We start from the raw sequence: 27,030 nt of genomic DNA, 5'->3' as shown, positions 1-27,030 counted from the left end.
AAATTACACTCCCTCAAAATCTTTCACACTGTGACGATCACAGTTAATTTTGAGGAAGTTGGAATTCCTGACTTTCACTGCCCGATTTACTTCTTTGAAATTGCCTATGCATCTGCTCTTCTATTTCTCTCATACTTTTAGGGGGCATATAGTACACTTCCAGCAATGTGATTGCCCCTATTTGTTTTTTAGATCTACTCACATGGCTTCATTTGAGGAGCCTTCTATAATGTCATTTTACTAACAGCTGAAATCGATTCTCTGATCAATTATGCAACACACCATCTTTTGCCTCCTTCTATATCTCACATTATACACTGAAATATTGAGCTACCAATCCTGCCCCTTTCTCACCCAGGTGTCAGTGATTGTAATGACATCATACCTCCATGTCTTAATTTATGCCCTTCACTCATCTGCCTTGTTTATCAGATTTGTTGCATAACAATAAATATTATGCAATCTTGGCAAACTCCCTTGTGCTTTAACTGGCCTATAATTTCTACTCAAAATTAGATATTGCTGGAGAAGCTCAGCAGATCTGGCAGCCACTGTAGAGAGAAAACAGAATTAACGTTTTGAGTCCAGTGACCCATCTTCAGAGTTTAAGTTAGAAGATAAGAGCCCATTGGAGGTAGTTCATTAACATGGATACAACATTGGCTAATGGATAGGAAACAGTGAGTGGGAATGTTGTTTCAGGTTCTTGACCTCTAACAAGTGGGGTTTCAAAGGGATTAGTCCTCGAATTGCAACTGTTTATAGTACATATTAATGACTTTGAGGAAATAAGTGAATGTACCGAAGCCAAATTTCAGATGACACAAAAAAGTAGGTGGAAAGGCAAGTTTCAAGGAGAATACAAGAGTTTAGGGAGAGATATTGATAGTTAGATAAGTGGGCAAGAAGTTGGCAATTGGAGTGTAACTTGGGAAAATGTGAAGTTGTTTATTTTGATGGGAAGAACAAATGAATAGAGTATCATTTAAATGGAAAAAAAACCTGCAGAAAGCTGCAACACAAAGGGACTTGGGCGTACTTGTATGAAACACAAAATGAGCACACAGGCGCAGCAGGTCATCAGCAAGACTAATAGAATGTTGGTCCTTAATTTCAAGGTGCTGAAATATAACAGTAGGGTCATCTTACTGCATCTGTACAAGGTGCTAGTGAAACCATATCTGAAGTGCTGTGAGTGATTTTGTTCCCCTTATTTAAGGAAAGATATCATCTCTTTGGAAGCATTCAGAGAAGGCTCACTGGGATAATCACAGAATGGAGGGGTTGTCTTTTGAACAAATTTAAACAGATTGGGACTCTACTCACTGGAGTTTAGCAGAATGAGAAATGATCTCATTGAAACATATAGGTTTCTTAAGGCCTTGACAGACTAAATGCTGAGAGGACGTTTCCCCTTATGAGAGAGTCTAAGACCAAACAGCACAGTCTTAGAATAAAAGGGCACCAATTTAAGATGGGGATAAGGAGGAATTCCTTCTCTTGGAGGGTTAGGAGTATTGGAACTTCTTCCCACAGGCAGCTGTGCGGCCAGGGTCTTTATGTATCTTTAAGGCTAAGATAGATTCTTGATCAGTATAGGAAACAAGGGTTACAAAGGTTACAAGGAAAGTGGATGTGAGGAATGTCACATCAGCCATGATCCCATTGAATGGTGGAGCAGACTTGAGGGGCTGAATGGCCTACTCCTGTTCTTATTTGTTATGGTCTTAGAATATAATTTGAACACCTCCTTGACTTTCTTGCTGTCTCTTCTAATTTTTGCAATTCAGTTTCCTTTAACATTTTCTCTGGATTGGACACTCTGAAAGTTAATTTCAACCCTCTCCAACAACATAGGTAAACTTCCCCACAAGGATGCCCCATTCCAGTTCAAGGGCAATTCATCTGTCTTGTACAGGCCCTACTGCACCAAAAATGGTTCCAATATTCCAGAAATTGAAAGCCCTCCCTCCTGCATAGACATGCATTAAAAAATCAAGAACAAACAATACAATATTGCACAACAGCAAGCCCTTTGGCCCAATGAGACTGCACCAACACATGATGCCTTTTTAAAACTAAAAACCTTTTTGCCTCTACACTGTTTGTATCTCTCTATCCTCTTTTCATACTTTTGTCAATATGCCTTTTAAACATTGCTATTGTATCTGCCTTTCCTCACCTCATCTGGCAGGACATTCCAGGCACTCACCACCGTATGTGTAAAAGACCTGCCTCTTATTTTTCCTCTAAACTTACTTCTCTTTACTTTAAACCTATATCCCCTACAATTGACATTTCTACTCTGAGAAAAAGATTCCGACTATCGATTCTATCTATGCCTTTTGTTATCTTGTAAATGTCTATCAGATCATCTGTTATCCTTCGACATTCAAGTGAAAACAAAGGTCCAATCTCTCCTCACAGCTAATACCCTCCAAACAAGGCAATATCCTGGTAAAATTCAATCAAGTTTGTCAGACATGATCTTCCCCACACAAAACCATGTTGCCTATTGCTAATAAGTCTATATGTTTCCTAATCTGAGTAATTCCTACCCCTAAGAATCTTCTCCAATAATCTCCATACCACCGACATAAAGGTCACCAGCCTGTAATTTCCTGGACTATACCTGTTGCCCTTCTTTAACAAAGATAAAGCGTTGTCTATTTTTCAGTCCTTTGGGACCTTCCTGGAGACTAAAGAGGATTGAGTCGTAAAGTCATACAGCATGGAAACAGATCCTTCAGTCCAACTAGTCCATGCTGACCATGTTCTCAATTGAAACTAGTCACACCTGCCTGCATTGACCCATATCCCTACAAACCTCTCCTATTCATGTACTTACTGCTAAAGTTAGGCCACATTTGGAATATTGTATACGGTCTGGTTGTCGCGCTACCAGAAGGATGTGGAGGCTTTGGAGAGGATACAGAAATTATTTATTAGGATCTACACGGTTTGGAGGGTTTTAGTTGTGAGGAGACAAACTTGGCTTGTTTTCACTTGAACATCAAAGGATGAGAGGTGACCTGATAGAAGTTTACAGAACTTTGAGAGGCATCAGTAGAATAGTCAGAGTCAGAGTCTTTTTCCCAGGGTAGAGATGTCAATGATAGAGAGCATTGGCTTAAAGTAAAGGGGGCAAATTTAACGGAGATGTAACGGGCAACTTTTTTACAGACAGCCTGGAATACCCTCCCAAATGAGGTGTTGGAGGCAGGTACAATAGCAATACTATATTATTATGAAGTTGAAGACATGTACTGTAGGTTTAAGAGAGAGTGAATGCTGTTCTGAACTGGGAGCTTACAAGCACCTGTGTATATGACTAGAAGGCAGTTCCTGAGTGTACTGGAAAATTGAAAATATGTAACATTTGGCAGTGAAATGGATATGTGAGTTGGTTGCTGTTTTGACAACAATTCAAATTTAACCAATCAGTTTAAGTTAGGCCCCAGGATACTAAAACACAATCATGTTTGGATTTATTGTTTTGCCAACATTGAACCAATGAGATGATCCGATGTTGGGGATATAAAAATGCAGGCATTTTGAAAATTGGAGATAGAGGAGTTGCCATCAACACAAATGCAAGAAATTAGGAAACACTCTTTATCAAAGGTACCTTTTCATGTGAAACATTTTCGCAGTGAAAATAAAGAAGACAATCCAGGGTGATCTTCAGCTGAAAAAAGTCAGACACCGAAGACAACAGTGGCTCTGTGGTTTTGAAATTAAGTTGATGTAATTTTAATAAGTGTCTTATTGGAATAGCAAATTGTTATAGAGTTGGAGGCAGGTAATAAGCATTTAAGAGAGAGAGGGGCTTGGACTTGTGAACAGTTGTAGTTTAATGTTCACCGTGAGGGTTAAAGAATAAATTGATATTATTTTCTTTAAATAGTGGAATTTGGGATATCTCTGTCACTCATATGTTAACAGATTATGAGGTGAGATGAGCTTTTCTGGGTGTTTGGTTTCATTAACAGAAGAGTTTACCACCATTTCATAACAGTATCATGTACTTTTTCATGTCTTTAAACACTGCAACCGTACATGCATTCACCACTTCCTCTGGCAGTTTATTCCACACCATTATGTGTAAAAAAGCTCATGTCCTTTGTAAATCTTCCTCCTATTAACCTAAAAATATCCCCACTAGTTTTAAACACCTCCAACCTTACAGAAAATACCTTTGCTATTCACTTTATGTATGCCCCTCATGATTTTATAAGCCTCTGTAAGATCACTCTTCAGCCTGCTGTACTCCAGTGAAAATAGTCCCAGCCTATCAAGCCTATTTTTATAACTCAAACTCTACATTCTCAGAAATATTCTGGTAAATCTTTTTTGAACCCTCCTCAGTTTAATAATGTCCTTCCCACAACAGGGTGACCAGAATTGTACACAGAACTCCAAAAGAGGCCTCACCAATGTCCTGTACAACCTCAACATGACGTCCCAACTCCTGCACTCAACGGTCTGAGTAATGAAGGTAAGCATGCTAAATGCCTTCTTAACCATCCTGTCTACATGTGATGCAAATTTCAAAGAATTATTTACCTGAACCCCTATGTTCTCTGTTCTACAATACTACCCAGAACCCTGCCATTAATTGTTTAAGGCCTGTTCTTGTTTGTTTTACCAAAATGCAATACCTCACATTTATCCAAATTAAACCCCATCTACCACTCCTGAGTCCATTGATCAAGATCTCTTTGCAATCTGAGATAACCTTCTTTACTGTCCACAATACCACCAATTTTGGTAACTTACCAACCATGCCTAATGTATTCTCATCTAAATCATTTATATAAATGACAAACAAAAATGGATTCAGCACTAATCCCTGTGGAACATTGCTAGTCACAGGTCTTCAGTCTCAAAAACCTCAATCAAGTTAGTAAGATTTGGTTTCCCCTACACAAAGCCATGCTGACTATCCCTAATCATTCCTTGCCCTTTCAAATGCACATAAATCCTATCTTTCAGAATCACATCCAACCATTTACCCATCACTGATGTCAGCCTCACAGATCTACAGTTCCCAAGCTTCTCCATAATCAAAGTACAACATTAGCCGTCCTTTAATCCTCTGGCACTTCACCTGTTATAGATGATACAAATATTTTTGTTAGGGTCCCCATAATTTTCTCCCTAACTTTCCATGACTTCTTGGAATGCACTTGATCAGATCCCGGAGATTTATGGGCAGCACGGCGGCACAGCGCCAGAGACCCAGGTTCTTCCCGCCTCAGGCAACTGTCTGTGTGGAGTTTGCACATTCTCCCCATGTCTGCATGGGTTTCCTCCGGGTGCTCCGGTTTCCTCCCACAGTCCAAAAATGTGCAGGTTAGGTGAATTGGCCATGCTAAATTGCCCATAGTGTTAGGTGAAGGGGTAAATGTAGGGGAATGGGTCTGAGTGGATTGCTCTCGGTGGGTCGGTGTGGACTTGTTGAGCCAAAGGGCCTGTTTCCACACTATAAGTAACCTAATCTAATCAATTTATCCATGTTTATGTTTTCTAAGACCTCCAGAACTTCCTCTTCTGTAATGTAAATTGTTTTCAAAACATCAATATTAATTTCCCTGAGTTCCCTGGACTCCATTTCTTTCTCCCCAGTAAAAAAACAATGTGACATATTCATTTAATATCTCTCCTACCACCTCAGATTGCCTCATCAATCTCTAAGAGGCCCATTCTCTCCCTAGTTGCTCTTTAGCTCTTAATATGCTTGTACAATCTCTTTGGTTTGTTCTTAACCTCATCAGCCAATCTTTTTGCTTTCCTGATTTCCTTTTTAGGAATACCACTATACATTTTATCCTTTTCACACCTGGACATGTCCCTGGATTTCAGTTCGACAGTCACTGACGAGATTTCGGAACAGAAGATATCCCTGAAAATTAAATCTTCATCTTTGCTCATCCCAATACATTTCTCACCTAGCCTTTTGACTCAATTTCCTTTCCTGAAGTCCTCCCATACAAATGACTTCAACCCCTGAAGATCCTGCTCCCTAAATTCTTGACCTTTGACGATTTTAACCCTGAAGACATTGATCCCTCACCTTTGAAGACCTGAGGCCCTGGTTATGGGGTTTTATATCCAACAGTTTAACTGTTTGCCTATTTCTGTCTCTTTAGATCCTTCAGTACCCAGTGACATTAGACAAGATTACAGTGGCTCTACACTATAGGGATGTGGTGACGGTAAAATTTTGTATCTGGACTAGTAATAAAATGCTTAAGGGACATGGGTTCAAGTCTCACTGACACATGTGAATTTAGTAAAAAACTGGACTAGCAATGACCAGGAAACCACTATTAATTGTCACAAAAATGTGTCTGGTTCACCTGCATCCTTTAGGGAAGGAGATCTATCAACTTTACCTACTCTAGCATATATGTGCCTCTAGACCCACAGCAATGCAGTTGAATCTTAACTGCCCTCTGAAATAGCTTAAGCAAGACACTCTACTAAAGGGCAATTAGGATAGAAAGATTTTATACAAGGCTCCAGCAATTTCCTCAGTGTTCTGGGATAGATCCCATCAGGTATACCTTCATACTTTTCAAAATGCTCAACCCTCCTCCTTTTTTATATTTATATGAGTCAGAATAACAACTTACTCCTCCTGAGAATCCCATCCACTGTCTCCTTCTCCTTTGTGAATACCAATGCAAAGTATTTGTTAAGGATCCCACCCACTTCCTCTGGCTCCACACATAAATTCCCTCCTTTATCCTCGATCTATCCTTTCACTAGCTACCCTCTTAATCCTCATATATTTTTAAAATGCCTTTTTTTCTTAATCCTGTTTGCCAAAGACATTTCATGTCTCCTTTTAGCTCTCCTAACTTCTTGTTAGAGTACTTTCCTGCTATCTTTGTATTCTTTGAGGGCTCTGTTTATCTTCAGTTTGCAAAACCTTACTTATATCTCATTTTTTCTCTTTGACTAAGCTCTCAATGTCTTTTGTCATCCAAGGTTCCAAAATCTTGCCATTTGTACCCTTCATTTTCACAGGAACATGCTTGCACATGGAGTGTCTCAGAAGGGTTTCCTCTTTTTCTTCCAGTAGTGATAGTATCGAGGCTGCATTCATCTTGGACTCTGAGGTTTTCTTGACACTAGCTGGAGGGGGAGAACACATGGTTTCTGACATGTTTTGCTCCTGCCCCGTTTGTTAGGTTGCAGCTTTCAGGTGATCCACATGTTTGTTCAGCACTGCCTTGCCTATTCGAACTTCGCATGTCATGGGACCTGACATTGCATTGACCATTTCTGTGGTGCTGGCATCAAACATCGTTCCCTGAAGTAAACTGTCTTTCTCACTTAGAGAGATCTAATGGCATTCCTACTGCTATTTCACCCTGGTAAAACCTGATGTCATCAGAAACCTTGCTGGAGCTATCTCTGTGGGGGTGTGAAGGATCAAACAGGAATCGGGACAGTTTGGTATCGAATTAAACTGTATGCTGTTTCTTTAAGCCTGCCTTCAACATTTGGATTGCTCTTTCTGCCAGACCATTGGATGATCGATGGTTTGGAGCTACTGAATATGCCAAATGCCATTCGACTTTAGGAAATACTCTAATTCCCTGCTGGTAAATGACGTCCCATTGTCCATGACCTAAACTTCCGGGAGTCCACATATTGCAAACCATGCTCGCAGCTTTTCAATCATCATCCCTGAGTTTGGTGAATTAACTCCAAGCATGTCCAATCACTTTGAACTGGCATCCACAATGACCATGAACTTTAAACCCATGCAAGAACCAGCATTGTCTATGTCTAACCGTGTCCAGGGTTTACCTGGTCATTCCTACGAATGTGGGGCACCGCCGATGGCAATGTCTGTTCTTGTTGGCACCCTGGGCACTATCCCATCTACACAGCAATGTCAGCATCCAATCTTGTGCACCAAACATAACTTCTTGCCAACATCATCATCTTGGAAACCCCTGGATGTCACTAGTGGAATTCAACCAGTATCTGGCAGCAACTTTTACTCAGGATAATCACTCTTGCTCCCCACAGTAATATGCCATCCTCCATGGTGATCTGGTCTTGCTGGGTCCAGAAAGGTTTCAGTCCCATTGTGATGGTCCTTCTGTTTCCCCCTTTAACACCAGCTGTTTTAATTTTGTCAGGATGGGATACTTTCGTGTCCACAGTAGGATATTGTCAGAGGTGACCAGAAGAATATCCAGTAAGTTTAAAACCAGAACCAACTCTTCCAGCAGAGACATTACCAGATTATCTGTCAGTGGGAGGTGGCTTAAGGCATCCATATTAGCCACTTGGCCTCCTGGAGGATATGGAGAAAGTGATGACTGCAGATGCTGGAGATCAGAGTCGAGAGTGTGGTGCTGGTAAAGCACAGCAGGTCAGGCAGCATCCGAGGAGCAGGAGAATCAACGTTTTGGGCATAAGTCCTTCATCATACCCCTGGAGGGTATTCCAACTTGAGAATAAGGGCCCACCACTGAATTCGACCAAAAGCTATGGGCGGTACAACCTCATCTTCATTAAGTAGCCCTAGCAGGCATTTGTACAGAACATGGAACTTTACAGCACAGTACAGGCCCTTTGGACCTTGATGTTGCACCAAACTGTTAGCCCATCTAACCTACACTATTCCATTTTCATCCATATGTTTATCCAATGATCATTTAAATGCCCTTAAAGTTGATGAGTCTACTACTGTTGCAGGCAGGGCATTATACACCCATACTACTCTCTGAGTAAAGAACCTACATCTAACATTTGCCCTACATCTATCACCCCTCAATTTAAAGCTGTGTCCCCTCATGCTAGCCATTACCATCTAAGGAAAAAGGCTCTCATTGTTCAGCCTAACTAACCCATTAATTATCTTATACGTCTCAATTAAGTCACCTCTCAACCTTCTTCTCTCTAATGAAAACAGCCTCAAGTCCCAGAGCCTTTCCTCATAATACCTTCCATCCATACCAGGCAACATCCTCATAAATCTCCTCTGAAACCTTTCCAATGCTTCCACATCCTTCCTATACTGTGGTGAGCAGAGCTATATGCAATACTCCAAATGCGGCCGCACCAGAGTTTTGTACAGCTGCAGCATGACCTCATGGTTCCAAAACTCAATCCCTCTACCAATAAAAGCTAACACACCATATGCCTTCTTAACAACCCTATCAACCTGGGTAGCAACTTTCAGGGATCTATGCAAATGGACATCGAGATCTCTCTGCTCATCCACACTACCAAGAATCTTGCCATCAGACCAGTACTCTGTATTCCAGTTGTTCCTTCCAAAGTGAATCACCTCACATTTTTCCACATTAAACTCCATTTGTCACCTCTCAGCCCAGCTCTGTAGCTTATCTACGTCCCTCTGTAATCTGCAACATCCTTCTGCCTATCCACAACTCCACCGACCTTAGTATTGTCCGCAAATTGACTAACCCATCATTCTAAGCCCACATCCAGGTCATTTATGAAAATGACAAAACAGCAGAGGACCCAAAACAGATCCTTGTTTTACACCACCAGTAACTGAACTCCAGGATGAATATTTCCCATCAACCACCACCCTCTGTCTTCTTACAGCGAATCAATTTCTGATCCAAACCTCTAAATCACCCTCAATTCCATGCCTCCATATTTTCTGCAATATCCTACCATGGAGAATTTTATCAACGATTTATTAAAATCCATATACATCACATGAACTGCTTTACCCTCATCCACCCAATAATGTTTGTGAGGCATGACTGTTGTGGAGTTGAAAGTGTGTAGTGTACCTTTAAGAAAGAGTGAAAGTTGAAAAGCTGACAAGCCTGTTATGTGACTGACTGCAGGCACAAAGTGTACTGGACAATTTGAAGATGTAACATTTGAGCTATAACTCAGATAATGAGTTGTTTACACAACAACTCGAATTCAACCAGTTTAAATTATGCCCCAAGATATTAAAACACAATCCAATTTGAATTTTACTGTTTTGACAATAGCAAACCAATGAGATGATCTGATGTTTTGGGGTATATTTGGGCAGACATTTTGAACAGTTAGCCAGAGAGACAAAGAACACCTACTGCCATTGATAGGCTGCCCGCAGATCTTTTCTCTAAAAGGTACCTTTTTCACATGAAACATCTTAGCAGCAGAAGACCGAAGATGACCCAGGGGAAATCTACAGACAGAGGGAGTTCGACACCCAAAGATGACAACTGTTTTTCAAAATTGATTTGCTGTAAATCTTACAGAGGCTTTATTGGATCAGTATATTGTTATAGAGTGGGAGGTAGGTAAGAAATTTTAAGAGAAAGGAGGCTTACAGTTTAATGTTCTCTTTTTGGAGTTAAAGAATAACTTGTTAATTTTTTCTTTAAATAGTGGAATTTGGGTAGTTCCCTGTCACTCATACTTTCAACATAATCAACAGGTTATGAGGCGAGGTGAACTTTTCTGTGTGTTTGGTTTAAATTAGCAGAAGGGTTTACCCCATGTTGTAACAGTTTGGGGTCTCAGGTCTGTGATTTGGACAGGTTTAGTTAGATCCAGCCTGAGATTTGGACAGATTTAAACAGGTAAGGTCTCAGCAGATTTAAACACTTGCCGATTAGTGTCGTAGATCTTTAAATAAAACGTAGATGATTTTGTTTAATTTTGGTTACTTGTGGTTGGTTAAATTAAAAGTGAGAGAAATGGCTCTTAAAGTTGCTACAGAGGTTCTGGGGTTTGAAGATGATTCCCAGATTTGCCAAGAACATTTAGAATGAAAAGACCATACTTGTAGAATTAACAAAGAGGTTAGAATTAGGAGAGGAATGCAGTGGTTGCTGCTCTTCCAGTTGAAACAGTTGACCCCGACTGAGTGTTACAGACTGGCACATTCCAAGGTCCAGGACTATGTGCTGAGGGACACACTAAAGCTTGGGGCACCTGTTGCCAAGGCACAGTGGGTAAGGACTAGCCTGTAATGTCCTTCTGCCAAAGCATAATGGGGTCCATTGAGTAATTGGACCTTCCCGAATCCTCTGCTAAATGCCAAGAGTTTAACTGTAAATGTAGAGAAACTGAACCCCAATGTTTGTTTGCTTCACTGTAAGTAAAAATATTATAGACCTGAATGGCTTCATTAACTGTGTAAGTACATAAAGATTTCCTTCTATGAATAAAGTATGTTTTGGCAATAAAAAAAACCTTTCTGGGAGAAGTCGGCTTAGTCACCATGACCAATCAGTGAAGTGAGGAAGAACCACCAAATTGATAAGCAAGAGGAAGAACATCCAATACAGGAAGACAGAGAGACTTTACTGGGGAGCATTCTAGGAGAAGTGACCCCAACTGATTGTTGCAGACCAGCACTTCCAAGGTCCAGGACTACATGATGAGGGATGAACTAAAGCTTGGGGCAGCTGCTGCCAAGGCGTGGTGGGGAAAAACCAATGTCTGAGGTCTTTCTGCTGAAGATAAAGGGGATTGGTTCAGTTATTGGACTGTCCTAGGGCCTCAAATATATGCAACTATTAGTATTGTATGTATAAGAGAGCTCTTTGGTTTTTTGGATAGAGTCGAAGGCCAATATTTTATTTATTTACTTGATATGCAACTGTACATAACTGAATTGCTTTTGTGACAATGTATATATAGAAAGAGATTTTTAAGAAATAAAGTATAGCTTTAAAAAAAAAATTGGGAGAAGCTGGATCAATCACCATGACCAATCAGGGGAGTGATGAAGAATTCGGTGTCAAAAAAGCATATGTAAGGTTTAGGAAGCTAAAATCGAACAGGGCCCATGAGAAATATTTAAAAAAAAGCAGAAAAGAACTCAAGCAGAGAATTAGGAGAGCAAGAAGGGACCACAAAATGACCTTGGCAAGGATTAAAGAGAATCCCAAGACATTCTAAATATAATTAAAAACAAAAGGATAAGAAGGGAGAAGGCTTGGAGGCAGAGGATGGGATGAGATCCTAAATGACTACTTTGCATCAGTATTCACCCAGGAGAAGGACATAAAGGATGGTGAGAATAGTTTGGTCCTTGCTAATATGCTATGGCATTTTGAGATCAAGAAAGAAGTGGTGTTAGGTCTCTTGAAGAGCATTCAGGTGTATTAGTCCGCAGGGCCCAATGCTATGTGCCCTAGGTTATTGAGAGAGGCAAGAGAGAAGATTGCTAGGATATTGACCAATATCATTACATCCTAGCTAACCACTGGAGAGACCCTGGTGGACTGGCTCACGTTACTCTGTTGAAGAAGGGAAATAGGGATAATCAGTGAGTCTTACATTAGTGGTTGGGAAGGTATTGGAGAGATTTCTTAGGGATAATATCCACAAGCATTTGGAAAAGCACAGCCTAATTGGGGACAGTCAGCAAAGGCTTTGTGTTGAATTTTTTGAGGAGGTGATGAAGGTGATCGATGAAGGTAGAGGGGTGGATGTTATTTACATGAATTTTAGTAGGCTTTTGACAAGGTCCCTTATTGTAGGCTCATGCAGGAGATTAAGATGCATGGGATGCACAGTGACTTGGCAGCGTGGATTCAGAATTGGCTTGCCTATTGAAGACAGAGTGTGTGGTGGAAAGATGTTTTTCAGATTGGAGGTCCATGACAAGTGGTGTTCTGCAGGGATCCATAAAGGGTTTGTGATATATATATATAAATGACTTAAATGAAAATGTAGATAGGTGGGTTACTAAATTTGCAGGTGATAAAAAGATCAGTTGAATTATGGATAGTTTTTAAGGTTGTCAAAGGACACAGCAGGATATAGATCAGTTGTAGGTATGGGAGGTAGGTATGAGAAAAGGCAGATGGAGGTTAATCTGGGTAAGTATGAGGAGCTGTACTTTGGGAGATCAAATGATAAGGAAAAATATACAATTAATAGGAAGATTAGATTCCCTACAGTGTGGACACAGGCTCTTCGGCCCAACAAGTCCACACCGACCCTCCGAAGAGCAACCCACCCAGACCCAATCCCCTACATTTACCCCTGACTAACACTATGGGCAATTTAGCATGGCCAATCCACCTGACCTGCACATCTTTAGACTGTGTGAGGAGACCGGAGCACTTGGAGGAAACCCACGCAGACACGGGGAGAATGTGCAAACTCCACACAGACAGTTGCCCAAGGTGGGAATTGAATTCGGGCCCCTGGTGCTGTGAGGCAGCAGTGCTAACGACTGAGCCACCATGCTCAGTGTACAGAGGGATCTTAGGGTTCGAGTTCATAGTTCCCTGAAAGTGGACATGCAATTAGTTAGGATGGCAAAGAAAGCATATGGCATGTTTGCTTTTATTGGTTAGGGAATTGAGTACAAGGGTCAGGACATTATGTTGCAGCTTTATAAGTCTTTGGTTAGGCATTTACAGTATTGCATTCAATTCTGGCCACCACATTAAGGACGGATTTGGAGGCTTTGGTGAGAGTGCAGAAGAGGCTTACTAGGATGCTGTTTGGATTAGAGGGTATGAGCTATAAGGAGAGGCTAGAAAAATTCAGGTTGTGTTCTCTGGAGTGGCAGAGGTTGAGGGGAGACATGATGGAAATCTATAAAGCTACGAGATGCATAGACAGGTCTGACGGTCAGAGTTGAAAAGTCTAAAACTAGGGGGCATGATTTCAAGGTTAAAGGAGGAAAGTACAAAGGAGATATGAGGGACAGGTTTTTTACACAGAGAGTGGTGGGAGTCTGGAATGTGCTGCTAAGGGTGGTGGTGGAGGCAGATATGTTAGGGGTTTAAAGGTCATTTAGATAAGCAAGAGACTTTTACATAAGCACGTGAATATGTAAGGATTGAAGAGATATGGCCCAAGGGCAGACAGAAGGAAAAAATTAAATTTGGCATCATGTTTGGCATAACATCGTGGGTAGAAAGGCCCATTGCTGTGCTGTACAGTTCTATGTTGCATATTGTTATAAAGTTGAGTAAAGTAATTGTAGATTGGGAGGCGAAAAGTTAGAATTTGGTGTGTGTAAAATTGTAAAATTGGAAAAGCATTGCATGGTCCCTTTAAAGGATAGTGTTTTTTTCTGTGCTTACATTTTAAAAATGGATGTCTGTAAACGGCAGTTTTAAAATTTGCAGGTGCATAGAGGGAACCCGAACTGAACCATTTGTATTGAAAGGCAGTACAGTTAGCAGGCCAAGCAGCAGTTTTTTTAAAGTTTAGCCAACATGTTAAACCAGCCACTTACATAGCAAAAACCTATTAAATTTAAATTTGATGGTTTTGGCAAAATAGGGCCACTCCTATGTAAGAAATATTGTTATGTCATCAAGGGTATAAAAAAAGTGGGCAGTTGGACAAAGACCCCAGAGTTAACTGCCATTTGCTAGAGCGAAGACCTCTCAGCTCCCTCTCTCTCTCAAGAAATTGACTCTCACAGTCATCTATGTATTAGAAAAAAAGCACCATCTAAAAAAAAGGTACCAATGACATAAAAAGGAGTTCCTGACAGAAGAATCGGAGGAGGCATTACTGACAGAAGACTTGACAGAGGAGACACAGAACATTCCAGACAACATGTAACATGGCAATATTTTTGAGAGAATAAACTGTCTCTTTTGTATATGAATGAGACTTGTATTTATTGGAACAGGATATCATTAGAATCTTAATTCGTGAATAGTTAGTAGTCAGAAGGGATTTACTTGGTTTATTAATAGTTTAGCTAACTTGTTCATGTTAGAGTTAAATAAATAAATTGTTACTTGTTGATTTTAGTTAAGAATCTCACAACACCAAGTTATAGTCCGACAGGTTTATTTGGAAGCAATTGCTTTCGGATCACTGCTCCTTCATCAAGCAGCTACCACATCATTATTGTGAATTCAGGGAATTATTTTTATTTAACCACTAGAAGTTACTGAAGAGCAGGTTACTCACTTTTCACACTCCTTTTATAGATTATAGGGTGAGGCTCCTCTTTGGGTGTTTCGATTTTAGTTTTTGGGGGAGGGGGTCAACCTTTGCTTTATAACAATATTATATGTCATTTTGAAAGAGCCCAGGGTTGAAAAGCTAAGACTCAGAGTTGCCTTGACTGTCATAGATCATGCTTTCCACACAATTGCCAGCCATTGATGCTCAGTAAAATTAACATAGGAGAAACTTGGAGTACAGGTTCATGGTTCATTGAAAGTAGTGTCATAGGTAGATAGGATAATGTGGAAGGCATTTGGTATGCTTTCCTTTATTGGTTAGAGTGTTGAGTACAGGAGTTGGGAGGTCATGCTGCGGCTATACAGGTCATTGGTTAGGCCACTTTTGGAATATTGTGTTCAATTCTGGTCTCCTTCCTATCAGAAGGAGGTTGTGAAACGTGAAAGGGTTCAGAAAAGATTTACTAGGATGTTGCCAGGGTTAGAGAATTTGAGCTATAGGGAGAGGCTGAATAGGCTGGGGCTGTTTTACCTGGAGCGTCGGAGGCTGAGGGGTGACCTTATAGAGGTTTATAAAATCATGAGGGGCATGGATAGGATAAATAGACAAGGTAATTTCTTTGGGGGAGTCCAGAACTAGGGGGCATAGGTTTATGGTGAGTGGGGAAAGATATTAAAGGCACCTAAAGCGCAACCTTTTCATGCAGAGGGTGGTGCATGTATGGAATGAGCTGCCAGGGAGGCTGGTACAATTGCAGCATTTAAAAGACATCTAGGTCGGTATATGGATAGGAAGGGTTAGGAGGGATATGGGCCAGGTGCTGGCAAATGGGACGAGATGAAGTTAAGATATCTGGTCAGCATGGACGGGTTGGACCAAAGGGTCTGTTTCTTTGCTGTACTTCTCTATGACTCTACCATTGCTTCCTGAACACCCAGTTTGGGCTATAAACTCTTGTTCAGCCGCCATATCTTTCTCCCTTATGAAGCTGTTGCTTATGAGCAATTCCTTGCTGTTCCACATTCCCGTCTTTCACACCCAAACTTACCACTGCAGCCAAATTATTTCTGAGGCATATAATAACATGCAATAAATGAAAAGCTTCCTGTTTGGAGGAAATGGAAGGCACGGTGGCTCAGTGGCTAGCACTGCTGCCTCACAGCACCAGGGTCCCAGGTTCAATTCCAGCCTTGGACAGACTGTCTGTGGAGTTTGCACATTCTTCCTGTGTCTGCGTGGGTTTCCTCTGGGTGCTCCGGTTTCCTCCCACAGTTCAAAGATGTGCAGGTCAGGTGAATTGGCCATGCTAAATTGCCCATAGTGCTAGGTGCATTAGTCAGAGGGAAATGGTTCTGGGTGAGTTACTCTTTGGAGGGTCGGTGTGAACTGGTTGGGCCAAAGGGCCTGTTTCCACACTGTAGAGAATCTAATCTAAAGTAAAATTTCAAGAACAATGAGGTAACTTAAGAACAGCCAGATGTTACCCAGTGCCTGAAGTGACAAATCAGCAACAAACTTGTACGTTTTTTATACTGCTGGTATGAAGATTTATTCTTGCCAGTTAGCACCACATCCTGCTGGATAAATACATTACATGGCACGTTTTCATAAAATAGAAGAATTCCCATAGTATGGAAACAGGCCATTTGGCCTAAGACGTCCACACTGACCCTCTGAACAACAACCCATACAACCCATTCCTCTACCCTACATTTTTACCCCTGACTAATGCACTAACCTACATATCCTTGAACACTATGGGCAATTTAGAATGCCCAATTTACAGGAAACTGGAGCACCCGAAGGAAACCCATGCAGACATGGGGAGAATGCACAAACTCCACATCGACAGTCGCCTGAGGCTGGAATCGAACCCAGGTCCCTGGCACTGTGAGGCAGCAGGGCTAATCAATGAGCTACCGTGCGGCCCTGTATTGGGATATGCCAAAGTTGTGAATGTGCTCTGCAAGGGGCTCAGGATTCTAACTCAGATATTCTCTTCAGCACTTTTATATAATTTTGATTTATGACCCTGATACCAATGGACTTATGGATACTAATATGGCATATGAAACACTTCTGGTTCAAAATTAATTCTAGTGTCCTCGTTGCCTGTTTGAAATGTTCTGAGGCTCTTTGAGTTGTAAAAAACAGATGTTGTGTGATTGAACTTCTAGGCTGATATCATAGTAAAAGTGAAATATAGGTGGTTTTCTTCAAATTTCTCATCTGCCACCATTCCTCATACTAAGGTATATTCTACATACATATCCCTCTGGTACTTTATCCAGTGATTATATTTTTGATTAATCAAGTGATAGCAATGATAAAAGGCATAATTTGAAACTGATTTGGCCTCACTCATTGCTTCCCTTCCAATAAACAATTGGAATCAGGATTCATTAGAAGGCCTAATGAAATATTGAGGCTAATAGGAGCAATACTCTTAACTTTACATAAATTAGAGATCAAATCAGGAATAATTCAGGCCTCTTTAGACTACAAAATATGGTAAATGAACCACATAGTGACTTGTGATCTACATCTCAACTAACCTGGTAGGTATCTTGACTGCCTCAAATAGTGTTGCCTAGCTGAAGATGTAGATAATCCAGAATCCAGTCTCATCATGGTGGTATTTGGAACTGTTTTGTTTCCTCCGATGTTATGGTTTTGTTGATTGTGCTCAGCCATCCTATAAACCATAATCACAGAATCACAAAATCCCCACAGTGCAAATAATGTCGCACCTGAAAATTAGTCGACATCAATTTGAATCATTTTTCACATGCAGAGTGATATAGATCTACATCACATAAAAAGGCCCTTTGGCCCATGCATTCTGTGCCAGACAAAAACAACCACTGAATGAACTTAATTCTTTTCCTGCACTTAGTCCATAGCCTTATGTGATTTGGCATCACAAATGTATAATTAAAAACATTTTAAATATTTCAAGGGTTTCTGCTTCCTTCACTCTTACAGGCAGTGAGTTCTAGATTCCCACCACCTTCTGGGTGAAAATGTTTTTCAGAAAATGTTTTACAGAATAAGAGATATAGTACATAAATTTATCTTTCTACTATTGGCCTATTTATTGGACTAATATATAGAAACATGTATTATTCAACCCAGACAAGCTTTAATTTGCCAAATCAACACCAAAATGATCTCTGCAGGATAACAGCTCATCTATTTTGTTTTACTGGTAAGCAGAAAAGTCCAACATTGATTTTCCAAATTTTGAGAATTATGTGCAAGAAGTTGATTTTATTCAGCTATTTACAGCAATATAAAGAAGTTTTACACAGAACACAGAAATTATTTTTAGGGTTGGAAACTCTTCAATGTGTTCTAATTGACCAGTACTGGTGGAGAGACATTTATGTGCAATTTCTTGAACAGAAAAGAATTTCAGATGGATCTAAAGGAATGACAAAACAAACTGACAAGGAAGGAGTAAAAATAGGAAAGTACAGAGGCTCAATAGTATTGATACCTTGGAAGAATTCAAGTATAAAGAATGTGAATTGTTAATTTTTTTTTCTCAGATCTCTAAAGTTGGTTGCAGGAAGTAGTATTTGGTGTTCCAGACAAAAAGGGTTGGGGAATTAAGCAAATCAAACAGTCACAGCTTGTAATAATACAAAATCTTCACAATAATAAGATGTTTCAAGTTACATATATAGACAAAATAAATGTCAAACAGTTAGGGGAAAGGAGTTTTGTGGGGCAAATAAATTAAAGTCTTGCACCATTCACAAATTCAAGACATCACAAATGACTGAACACCCAATGAATCATTGAAGCATTGAATACTCACATGGAATGAGAATATTCAGCCTCTTTTCTCCTTTCTGGCTTTCTACAAAAGCACCTCAGCTAGCCTCACTTGCAAACCTTTTCTCTGTAGCCTTTACAGGCAAGTAACTCTTTTGGAAAACTTGCTTGAATATCTCTTCGCTAAGCTGTCAAACAATGCATATCAGATCCTAAAGACTTGCTATGTTAAAAAAAGCTTTCCTCGTGTCACCTCTTGTTGTTTTGCTATTCACCCTAGATCCATGTGGTCTGGTTCTTGACGCTTCCATCAATGAGAATAGTTTCTCCCTTTCTACCTTGTTAAGATTCTTTATGATTTTAACTGCTTCCATTGAATCTCATCTCAACCTTACCTTCTCTAAAATCAAACAATATTGCGATTCTGTTCATGTAATTGAAGTTAAAAATCATACAACACCAGGTTATAGTCCAACAGATTTATTTGGAAGCACTATTTGTACCATCTGATGAAGAGACAGCGCCTTGAAAGCTAGTGCTTCCAAATATACCTGTTCGACTACAACCTGGTGTTGTGTGATTTTTAAATTTGCCTACGCCAGTCCAACATCAGCACCTCCAAATCATGTAATTGAAGTCCCTCATCCATGGAATATTTTCTTAAATCATTTCTGCACCATTTCTAATCCCATTATATCATTCCTAAAGTGAGCTGCCCAGAATTGATCTCAATATTCCCGTTGAAGCTGAACTAATGTTCTGTTCGTGTTCATTATAAATTCCTTGCTTTTGTACTCTGTTCCTCAATGTACAAAAGTCTAGGATCTTTTTTACTGTAATTCTATATTTGTCAACCAATTTTTCCACCTTCAATGATTTGTGCATATATAACCTAGGACCATCTGCTCCTGGACGTTTTTTAATCCTTTAGTTTATATTGTTTGTGCATGTTCATCCCACTAGAATGCATCACTTCAGATATCTCTGCATGAAATTTCATCTGTCTGATATTTTGCCTAATCCTTTGGCCTGTCAATGTGATCTTAATGTATATCACTAACCTCTTCGTGAGACTCACCAGTAACACCAGATGTGGGAGGAAACTTAGTGTTTGTTGTGAATGAAGATTTAAAGAGGGGGGGGGAGCCATGCCTCAATCAAAGTCATGAACAATTAAAGCAACATCTACAAAACAGCTAAACTGATGTCCCAGCTAGTGAAGGAGCTAATTAGTCAATGTTTCTCATTAAAACTATACAAAGTCAAGAAATGGCAGCTCAGCCTCAGAGTGCACACTCTGTGGTACATAGGAAAATCCTGACAATTCTGGTGTCTTCTGGATGACTATGTCCTTGCAGGAACTATTGCCAATTGGAACAGCTGAAGCTACAGTTGTCAGAGCTTGACATATGGCTGAAGCTACTGCAGTCCATCCTAGTGCAACTGATTTTTCACTATATTGGTGAGTCAAATAATGAAAGAGCCAATCTATTCTAACTATGCATAATTAATTGCAGAATACTTAACATTCTCATTATGTCAGTGGGCTATGAGTAGATATTCCTACTAACTCTTATAAAGAGCTTTGTGAGCAGTGTAAACTGAAGTACAAATTGGGAATATTAGTGCTTAACTGTTAATCAACTCAATAGTATCCAAGCTTCAGTTTATAACCTGTATTACATAATTTAAATGTTCACTTCATTCAGAGATATTCAAGAGGACTTAATGTTGAGTGCCTTGCTGTCTGTTGTATATATTCATAATTTGGACTTAAATATCAGCCTATAAGTCCTTGAAGGTAGCAAAATAGGAAGATAAGATAGTAAAGAAAGCAAATGGAATGCTTTCTTTTCTTGGATGTGAATTGGATTTTCATTAGAAAAGTAGGGATGTAACGCTGGCATTATATGAAATTCTAGCTAAACTACGGTAGAATATTATACACAGTTCTGGTCGTGGTATTACAGGAAGGGGGTTCTCCTTAGAACGGACAATACTGGGGAGTGGCTTAATTAAAGTTTACAAAATTATGAAAGCCCAGGTAGAATAGACTGGAAAGACCTGTCTCTCCTAGCAACGAAGTAAATTACCAGAGGGCATATGTTAAAGTGATTGGTAGAAATATTAGAGGGGTCATAAGGAAAGCCCATTTCACACAGAAAGTGGTAGGTGATTGTAATTTGTTGCATAGTTTGGTGGTAGAGGCAGAAAGCCCCAATTCAGTGAAAACATGGGTCAGAATCTGCTGTAACCTGTTAGACTATTACTCGAAGGAGGGATTAGAATGGGCGCTTTGTTTTGGTTTCTCAGCCTGTGGACTTAAATGGCCTTGCTTTCAGCTGCAACTTCAGTATAGTTCTATTGTATCTGTAGATGTTTCCTTTAATTTTTGACAGCATGACATACAACATTATTATTATTTCTGTATATTTGTATCTAACATGGCCTTAAAACAAAGTTGCATCAAAACAATTTTAAAACTTTTCAGAAATGCCACTAATCTTAACATAAAAATAACATAATAATTAACGTACCTTTGAAGAGAATCATTGCTGGATTTTTCTTTTACTGCTATCATACTAGGTTCTTTAGAGTAGGGCAGTCCAAAGTCAGAATTTTGAAAACTATCCCAACTGTCCTTAGCGTTCAGCGCATTTTGACCCCAGCGCCGTCGGCCACTTTTAAAACCTGTTGCATTATTGCTAGTTCCTGATGTTGGATTCTGCATTTAATTTTATGTTTGAGAAAGAAAGAAATGTTATGTTTAATACTTTTTTGCAAGGTGAAAACAAAGTATCTTTATCTCCTTAAACATCAAACTGCGGATGCTGGAAATCTGAAACAAAACAGAAATTGCTGGAGAAGCTCAGCAGATCTGGCTGCATCTGGAGATAAAGCAGAGGTAACGTTTTAAGTCCAGTGACTCTTCACTGCAACTGAAAGCGGCTAGGAAAAGGTGGTACGTAAACTGAAGGTTGTGGTGATAATGACAGCGATTAAGGGGTGGGGTTGCAGTGTGTGGATAGGTGGAGATGGTGTCGAGAGAGAGAGAATGACAGTTAGGCAGACACTCCCATGACACCTCCATATGCAATTGCAGAAGATACAACACCTGCTGATTTATTTCCACTCTCCTCACTATTCAAAGCTCAGATATACCTTCCAGGTGAATCAGTGACATACCTACAACTCACTCAAGCTAGTCAGCTGTACTCACTGCTCACAATATGATTTCCTCTACAATGGGGAGATGAAAAGCAGATGGGATGACTACTTTGTAGAACACCAACCTCTGTTCACAAAAATGACCAAGCTTCCACTTGCCTGCCACTTCAACACATCACCATGTTGCCTTGCCAACACTTCTGTCTTAGGCCTGCTGCAGTTTTCCAGTGAGGATCAGTGCAAGTTAGAAGAATAGCAGCGCATTTTCCTCTTGGGGAATGGAGTACTCAATGATGAACTGAACAATTTTAGAATGTGAACATCTTCTACCAAGTCCTTTACCTACCCGCACATCCTGGCCTTGTCGCGACATGGGCTGCTTTCAACATAGTCAACACATTTTCAATTACATATGGTCCTCAATATTGGATTTTCTTTCTCCCTAGAATACAATCATTTGTCCTTTTGTCTGCCTGTCCTTCTCTCTCTCTGGGTTCCATCTCTACTCTTATGTCAACAATTTACTATTTTCTTTGCATAACATTGCACAATAAAATTATATTTACTCTCTTGAGAGGAGAGAAAGAAAATAGTGTTACATGTGCCTGCTAGCCTGTATTCAATATATCAGTGGACTCAAGATCCAAAATAATCATGATTAGATTAGATTTCCTACAGTGTGGAAACAGGCCCTTCGGCCCAACAAGTCCACACCGACCCTCCGAAGAACAACCCATCCAGACCTATTCCCCTACATTTACCCCTGACTAATATACCTAACAATATGGGCAATTTAGTATAACCAATTCACCTGACCTGCACATCTTTGGATTGTGGGAGGAAACCGGAGCACCCGGAGGAAACCCACGCAGACACAGGGAGAATGTGCAAACTCCACACAGTCGAGGCTGTAATTGAACCTGGGTCCCTGGTGCTGTGAGGCAGCAGTGCTAACCACCGAGCCATCGTGCTGCCCAAAATCAGTTGGATGTCATTGGCATTCAATTAAAACTCATATATAATTTAGGAATCACCTCGAGCTGTCAATGAAAAGAATGAATATGGACATTCGTTCTCAAAGTTTAAGGCAATGCAGTATTGATTGACTAAAGTATTGTTGAACAGAACTCCTACTGACTTGTAGCCTGAGCCATATTGAGGGGAGAGGTTATTCGAATAGGAATAGGCAATTTGCTTTAAAATGAGTAATCTATTCAACTGCTAGCATTCTGTAGGGTCTGGGATGGCGTAAAGATAAAAGATGATCAAATATTTTTAAACCATACTTAGGACAAGTAGGCATTTCAGAAAGTTAATGAAGTCCCACTGCAGGCTTAAGGCTAGGTGCAGAGTAACTCTCAGCTGGTCTGGACTCAAGGAAAGAGAAATGAGCTAAGTAATACAGTTAAAAATCACACAACACCAGATTATAGTCTAACAGGTTTATTTGGAAGCACTAGCTTTTGGAATGCTGCTTCTTCATCAGGTAGCTGTGGAGTAATGCTTGGACTATAACCTGGTGCTGTGTGATTTTTAACTTCATTCCACCCCAGTTAAACACTGGTACCTCCACATCATGACTAAGTAATATAGCTCCCTAATCCAGGTAACCTGAATTTTCTTTTTGTCAACCTGTGTACATTATATCTACCAACCATGGCCCAAAAACAATAATATAGATTGTTTAAATTTGTATTATTTATTAGTAATCACTAATAGTTTATTATCATATTATTTTTATTATATTTTCTACTCTCTTGACCTAAGTTCTGCCTCCAACCTTTCTTTGCATTTATTCATTTCCATACTCAGAGGCTTTCCCACTCTTGGCCACTGACACTTTGTCACTCTCTGGAGCATGCCAGAACACCTCAAAATAATGAATTCAAATGACAAAGAATATAGAGTACAGAAACAGGTAAATAAGCAAACATACAGCACTTACCCTACATCTTCCCATCCTTCCTCATTCAACTATCTCAAATTGCCTCGAAGGTCCCTTCTCACTTCTTTGCATGTCTAGCCTCCCTTAAAAGCACTTTTCTTGTTTACCTCAATTGCTCCCTTCCAGATGGTGTTCCACATTCTCATGATTCTCACCATTCTCTTGGTAGAGTAGTTTCTTCTGATTTACATACTCAGTTCCTAGTTTGTACCTTTCCCAAACAGGTAGGAACACACACTGGGTTGGATTTTTGTCATGGGATGGGAAATAGAAATGCTGGTAGGACTTTTTCCAGGTCTCAAACCAATCTCAATCATTGCTATTGTTATTGCTAAGCCAACCAACAAATATCAAATTACACTAACCCTATTCACCTGCATGTGGTCCATAGCCTACTATGCTCTGGCATTTTAAATGTAACATTGAAGAAGCATCTGGATGAACAAGAGTATCTGCTTCGACCACTCTCTCAGGCAGTGTGTACTATATTTCTACCACCCTCTGGTTGAAACATGCTTCCTCAGATTCCCTCTAAACCACTTACTCCTGACCACAAATTTATGCTCTCTTGTCTTAGAGACAGCTGCCAAGGGGAAAAGAGTCTCATAATTTACTATATCTATGCTTCTCATAATTTGGTATATCACAATCAGATCCCCTCACATCCTTCTCTACTCTAGGGAAAACAAACCCAGTCTCTCATCACAACTGAGACTTGCCATCCCAGGCACCATCCTGGTGAATCTCATCTGCAACCTCTCAGTGCAATTACGTCCTTCCAGTACTGTGGTGACCAGAACTGCACACAATATTCCATCTGTGATTCAACAAGACTTCTCTGGTCCTATATTCTGTGCCCTGGCTAACGAGGACAAAATCCCACATTCCGTCTTCGCCACAATTTCTACTCATGCTGACACCTTCAGGGATCTATGGACTTGTACACCAAGGTTCTTTTGTTTCTCAATACTCCCTAGAGACCTATCATTCATTATGTAAAAACTTCTTTATTAGACCTTTGAAAATACATCATCTCACACTTCTCAGGATTAAATGACATCTGCCATTGCTCTGTTTAATTTACCAACTGATCAACATCAGGCTGTAGTCTGAGACCATCCTCCTCATTATCAGAAAATGTGTGGTTAGAAGAAGTTCAGAAGAAGCTCAGAACCATAGTGTTACTGAAGAGGTCTAACCACTGATTCATGCATCTTCTAATGAATTGGAACAGTTGTTATTAATCATTGGAGCCAACAGTGTCTTATCTCACTCACTTGCAGTAGATAAAGGAACATAATGCATGAGAGAGGGTCCAAATGGGTGTAAGCATCCTCTGCCTTCAAGTCATCACATCATAGAGGACTGAGTAATGGAAACAACCTTTAAGGAAGTTGACACCCAATATCAATGATTAGAGATACAAATGTATTCATGAGGGCATTGCATTCCAATGTAGCCTGCCCAAGGCTAGCTGTCATGATCTTTTGTGTATCTCACAAGTGCCATATTGAGCCAGAGTCCTTCTTCCTCACTATGACCAAGCCAAGACCAGCAGCAAAATTGTGAAAAATCACAATCACACTTCCAGGATTTTGACCCAGTAACAGTGAAGGAACAGTGATATATTTCCAAGTCAGGATGGTGAGTGGCTTGGAGGGGAATTTGAAGATGGTGGTGTTCCCATATATCTGCTGCTCTTGTCCTTCTTGATAGAAGTGGTCGTAGTTTGGAAAGGTGCTGTCTAAGGATCTTTCTGCAGTGCATCTTGTAGATAGTACACACTACTGCTGCTGACCATGGAGGGAATAGATACTTGCGGATGCAGTGCCAATTAAATGGGCTGCTTTGTCCTGGATGGTGTCAACCTTCTTGAGTGTTGTTGGGGCTGCAGTCTTCCAGGCAAGTGAGGTATATTCCATCACACTCCTGACTTGTGCCTTGTAGATGGTGGACAGACTTTGGGGACTCAGGAGGTGACTTACTCGCTGCAGTATTCCTAGCCTCTGATCTGCGTTTATGTGGTGAGTGCAGTTGAGTTTCTGATCAATGATAACTCCCAGGCTGTTGATAATAGGGGATTCATGATGGTAACACCATCATGAATGTCAAAATGCAGTGGTTAGATTGTGTCTTGTTGGTGTTGGTCATAGCCTGGCAATTGTATGGTGTGAATATTACTTGCCACTTGTCAGCCCAAGCCTGGATATTGTTACAAACCGGAGGTCGACATCCCTGAGAATTAAAACCAAAATGCCCAGATGGGTGCACCTTGCCTCTTAATCTGATAAAGAAGTGTGACAAGTGGTATAACCTACCTCTCACCTTCACAATCTGTTATACATTCATTCACTCTACCATTAACGAGTAACATTTTATTTATCTAACTCCAACAATGAACAAATTAACATAATTCCTAACAAACTGAGCAATTTCTCCCCAACTACTACATATCGCCTAATGAATTCAATTCTAATAGGTATGCTGTTTCAGTAATGCAGGTCCCACTTATACAAATCCAGTTAATAAGAACAATAAATTAAAACTTAGTATTTCAAAGTTCACACAAAATGGATCATCCTAAATGCTCCTCTTCCTCTCTGTTGATTCTGCTGTTGGGGATGCTTTCTCTGCAATTCTTCTGCTCTGAGCACCTCTCTCCGTTGAATTCTGGAATCAAAAATATTCACTAAACGTGTTGTGTACCTTATAGATGGATGGTACTTTTTTAGACAGTGTGGAGGTTTCTTGTGAGAGCCCAGTATTTGTTTCTCAGATGGTGGGTTTGCTGTTTCAAAAATCACTTTCTTAAATGCCACTGATGATGCAACAAAGTCTCATAATATGATTGATTTCAGGCTGTCAACACCACCAATTTTTAAATTCAATTGGTTTTGAATTTCTGAGTGTTTGGTTTAAATTAATTGGCCAAATTCAAACTCGTTGTCAAAACAAACCAAGGTATCCATCAATAAAGTCAATTGTTGCATGTTTCCATTTTAGAACTGTCTGTACTATTCTGCTCATAGACCTCTTTGCTGTTTCACTCTAAGCTTAAAAAACACTTTATCTCTGAAAGGGATCACATGCTGCTTTTCAAATCCTCACTAATCTGCACAACTTCATAACAATATTGTCCAGATTTTGTTGCATTTGGACACGGACTGCTTCAGTATCTGAGGAGTCGCGAATGGTGCTGAACATTGTGCAATTGTTGGTGAATATCGGAAGGA

The 27,030-nt window shown here is 40.1% G+C and overlaps 1 protein-coding gene across 1 annotated transcript in view; it reads right to left on the bottom strand.

Moving 5' to 3' along the window:
• The window catches only part of mak (male germ cell-associated kinase), a 233,517-nt gene that overhangs the window by 33,043 nt on the left and 173,444 nt on the right, over window positions 1-27,030 (bottom strand). The window contains exons 12-13 of the mRNA XM_072560769.1: window positions 21,222-21,409; window positions 17,460-17,599 (exon numbers count right to left, since the gene is read on the bottom strand). Of these exons, the coding sequence (XP_072416870.1) occupies window positions 17,460-17,599; window positions 21,222-21,409 (328 nt within the window). The remainder of the gene's footprint in view (window positions 1-17,459; window positions 17,600-21,221; window positions 21,410-27,030) is intronic.

Source organism: Chiloscyllium punctatum, chromosome 41, assembly GCF_047496795.1.
Source record: "Chiloscyllium punctatum isolate Juve2018m chromosome 41, sChiPun1.3, whole genome shotgun sequence".
Classification (NCBI taxonomy): domain Eukaryota; kingdom Metazoa; phylum Chordata; class Chondrichthyes; order Orectolobiformes; family Hemiscylliidae; genus Chiloscyllium; species Chiloscyllium punctatum.
Note: the sequence above shows the minus strand (reverse complement) of the source record. Positions and strands in the feature narration are given on the sequence as shown.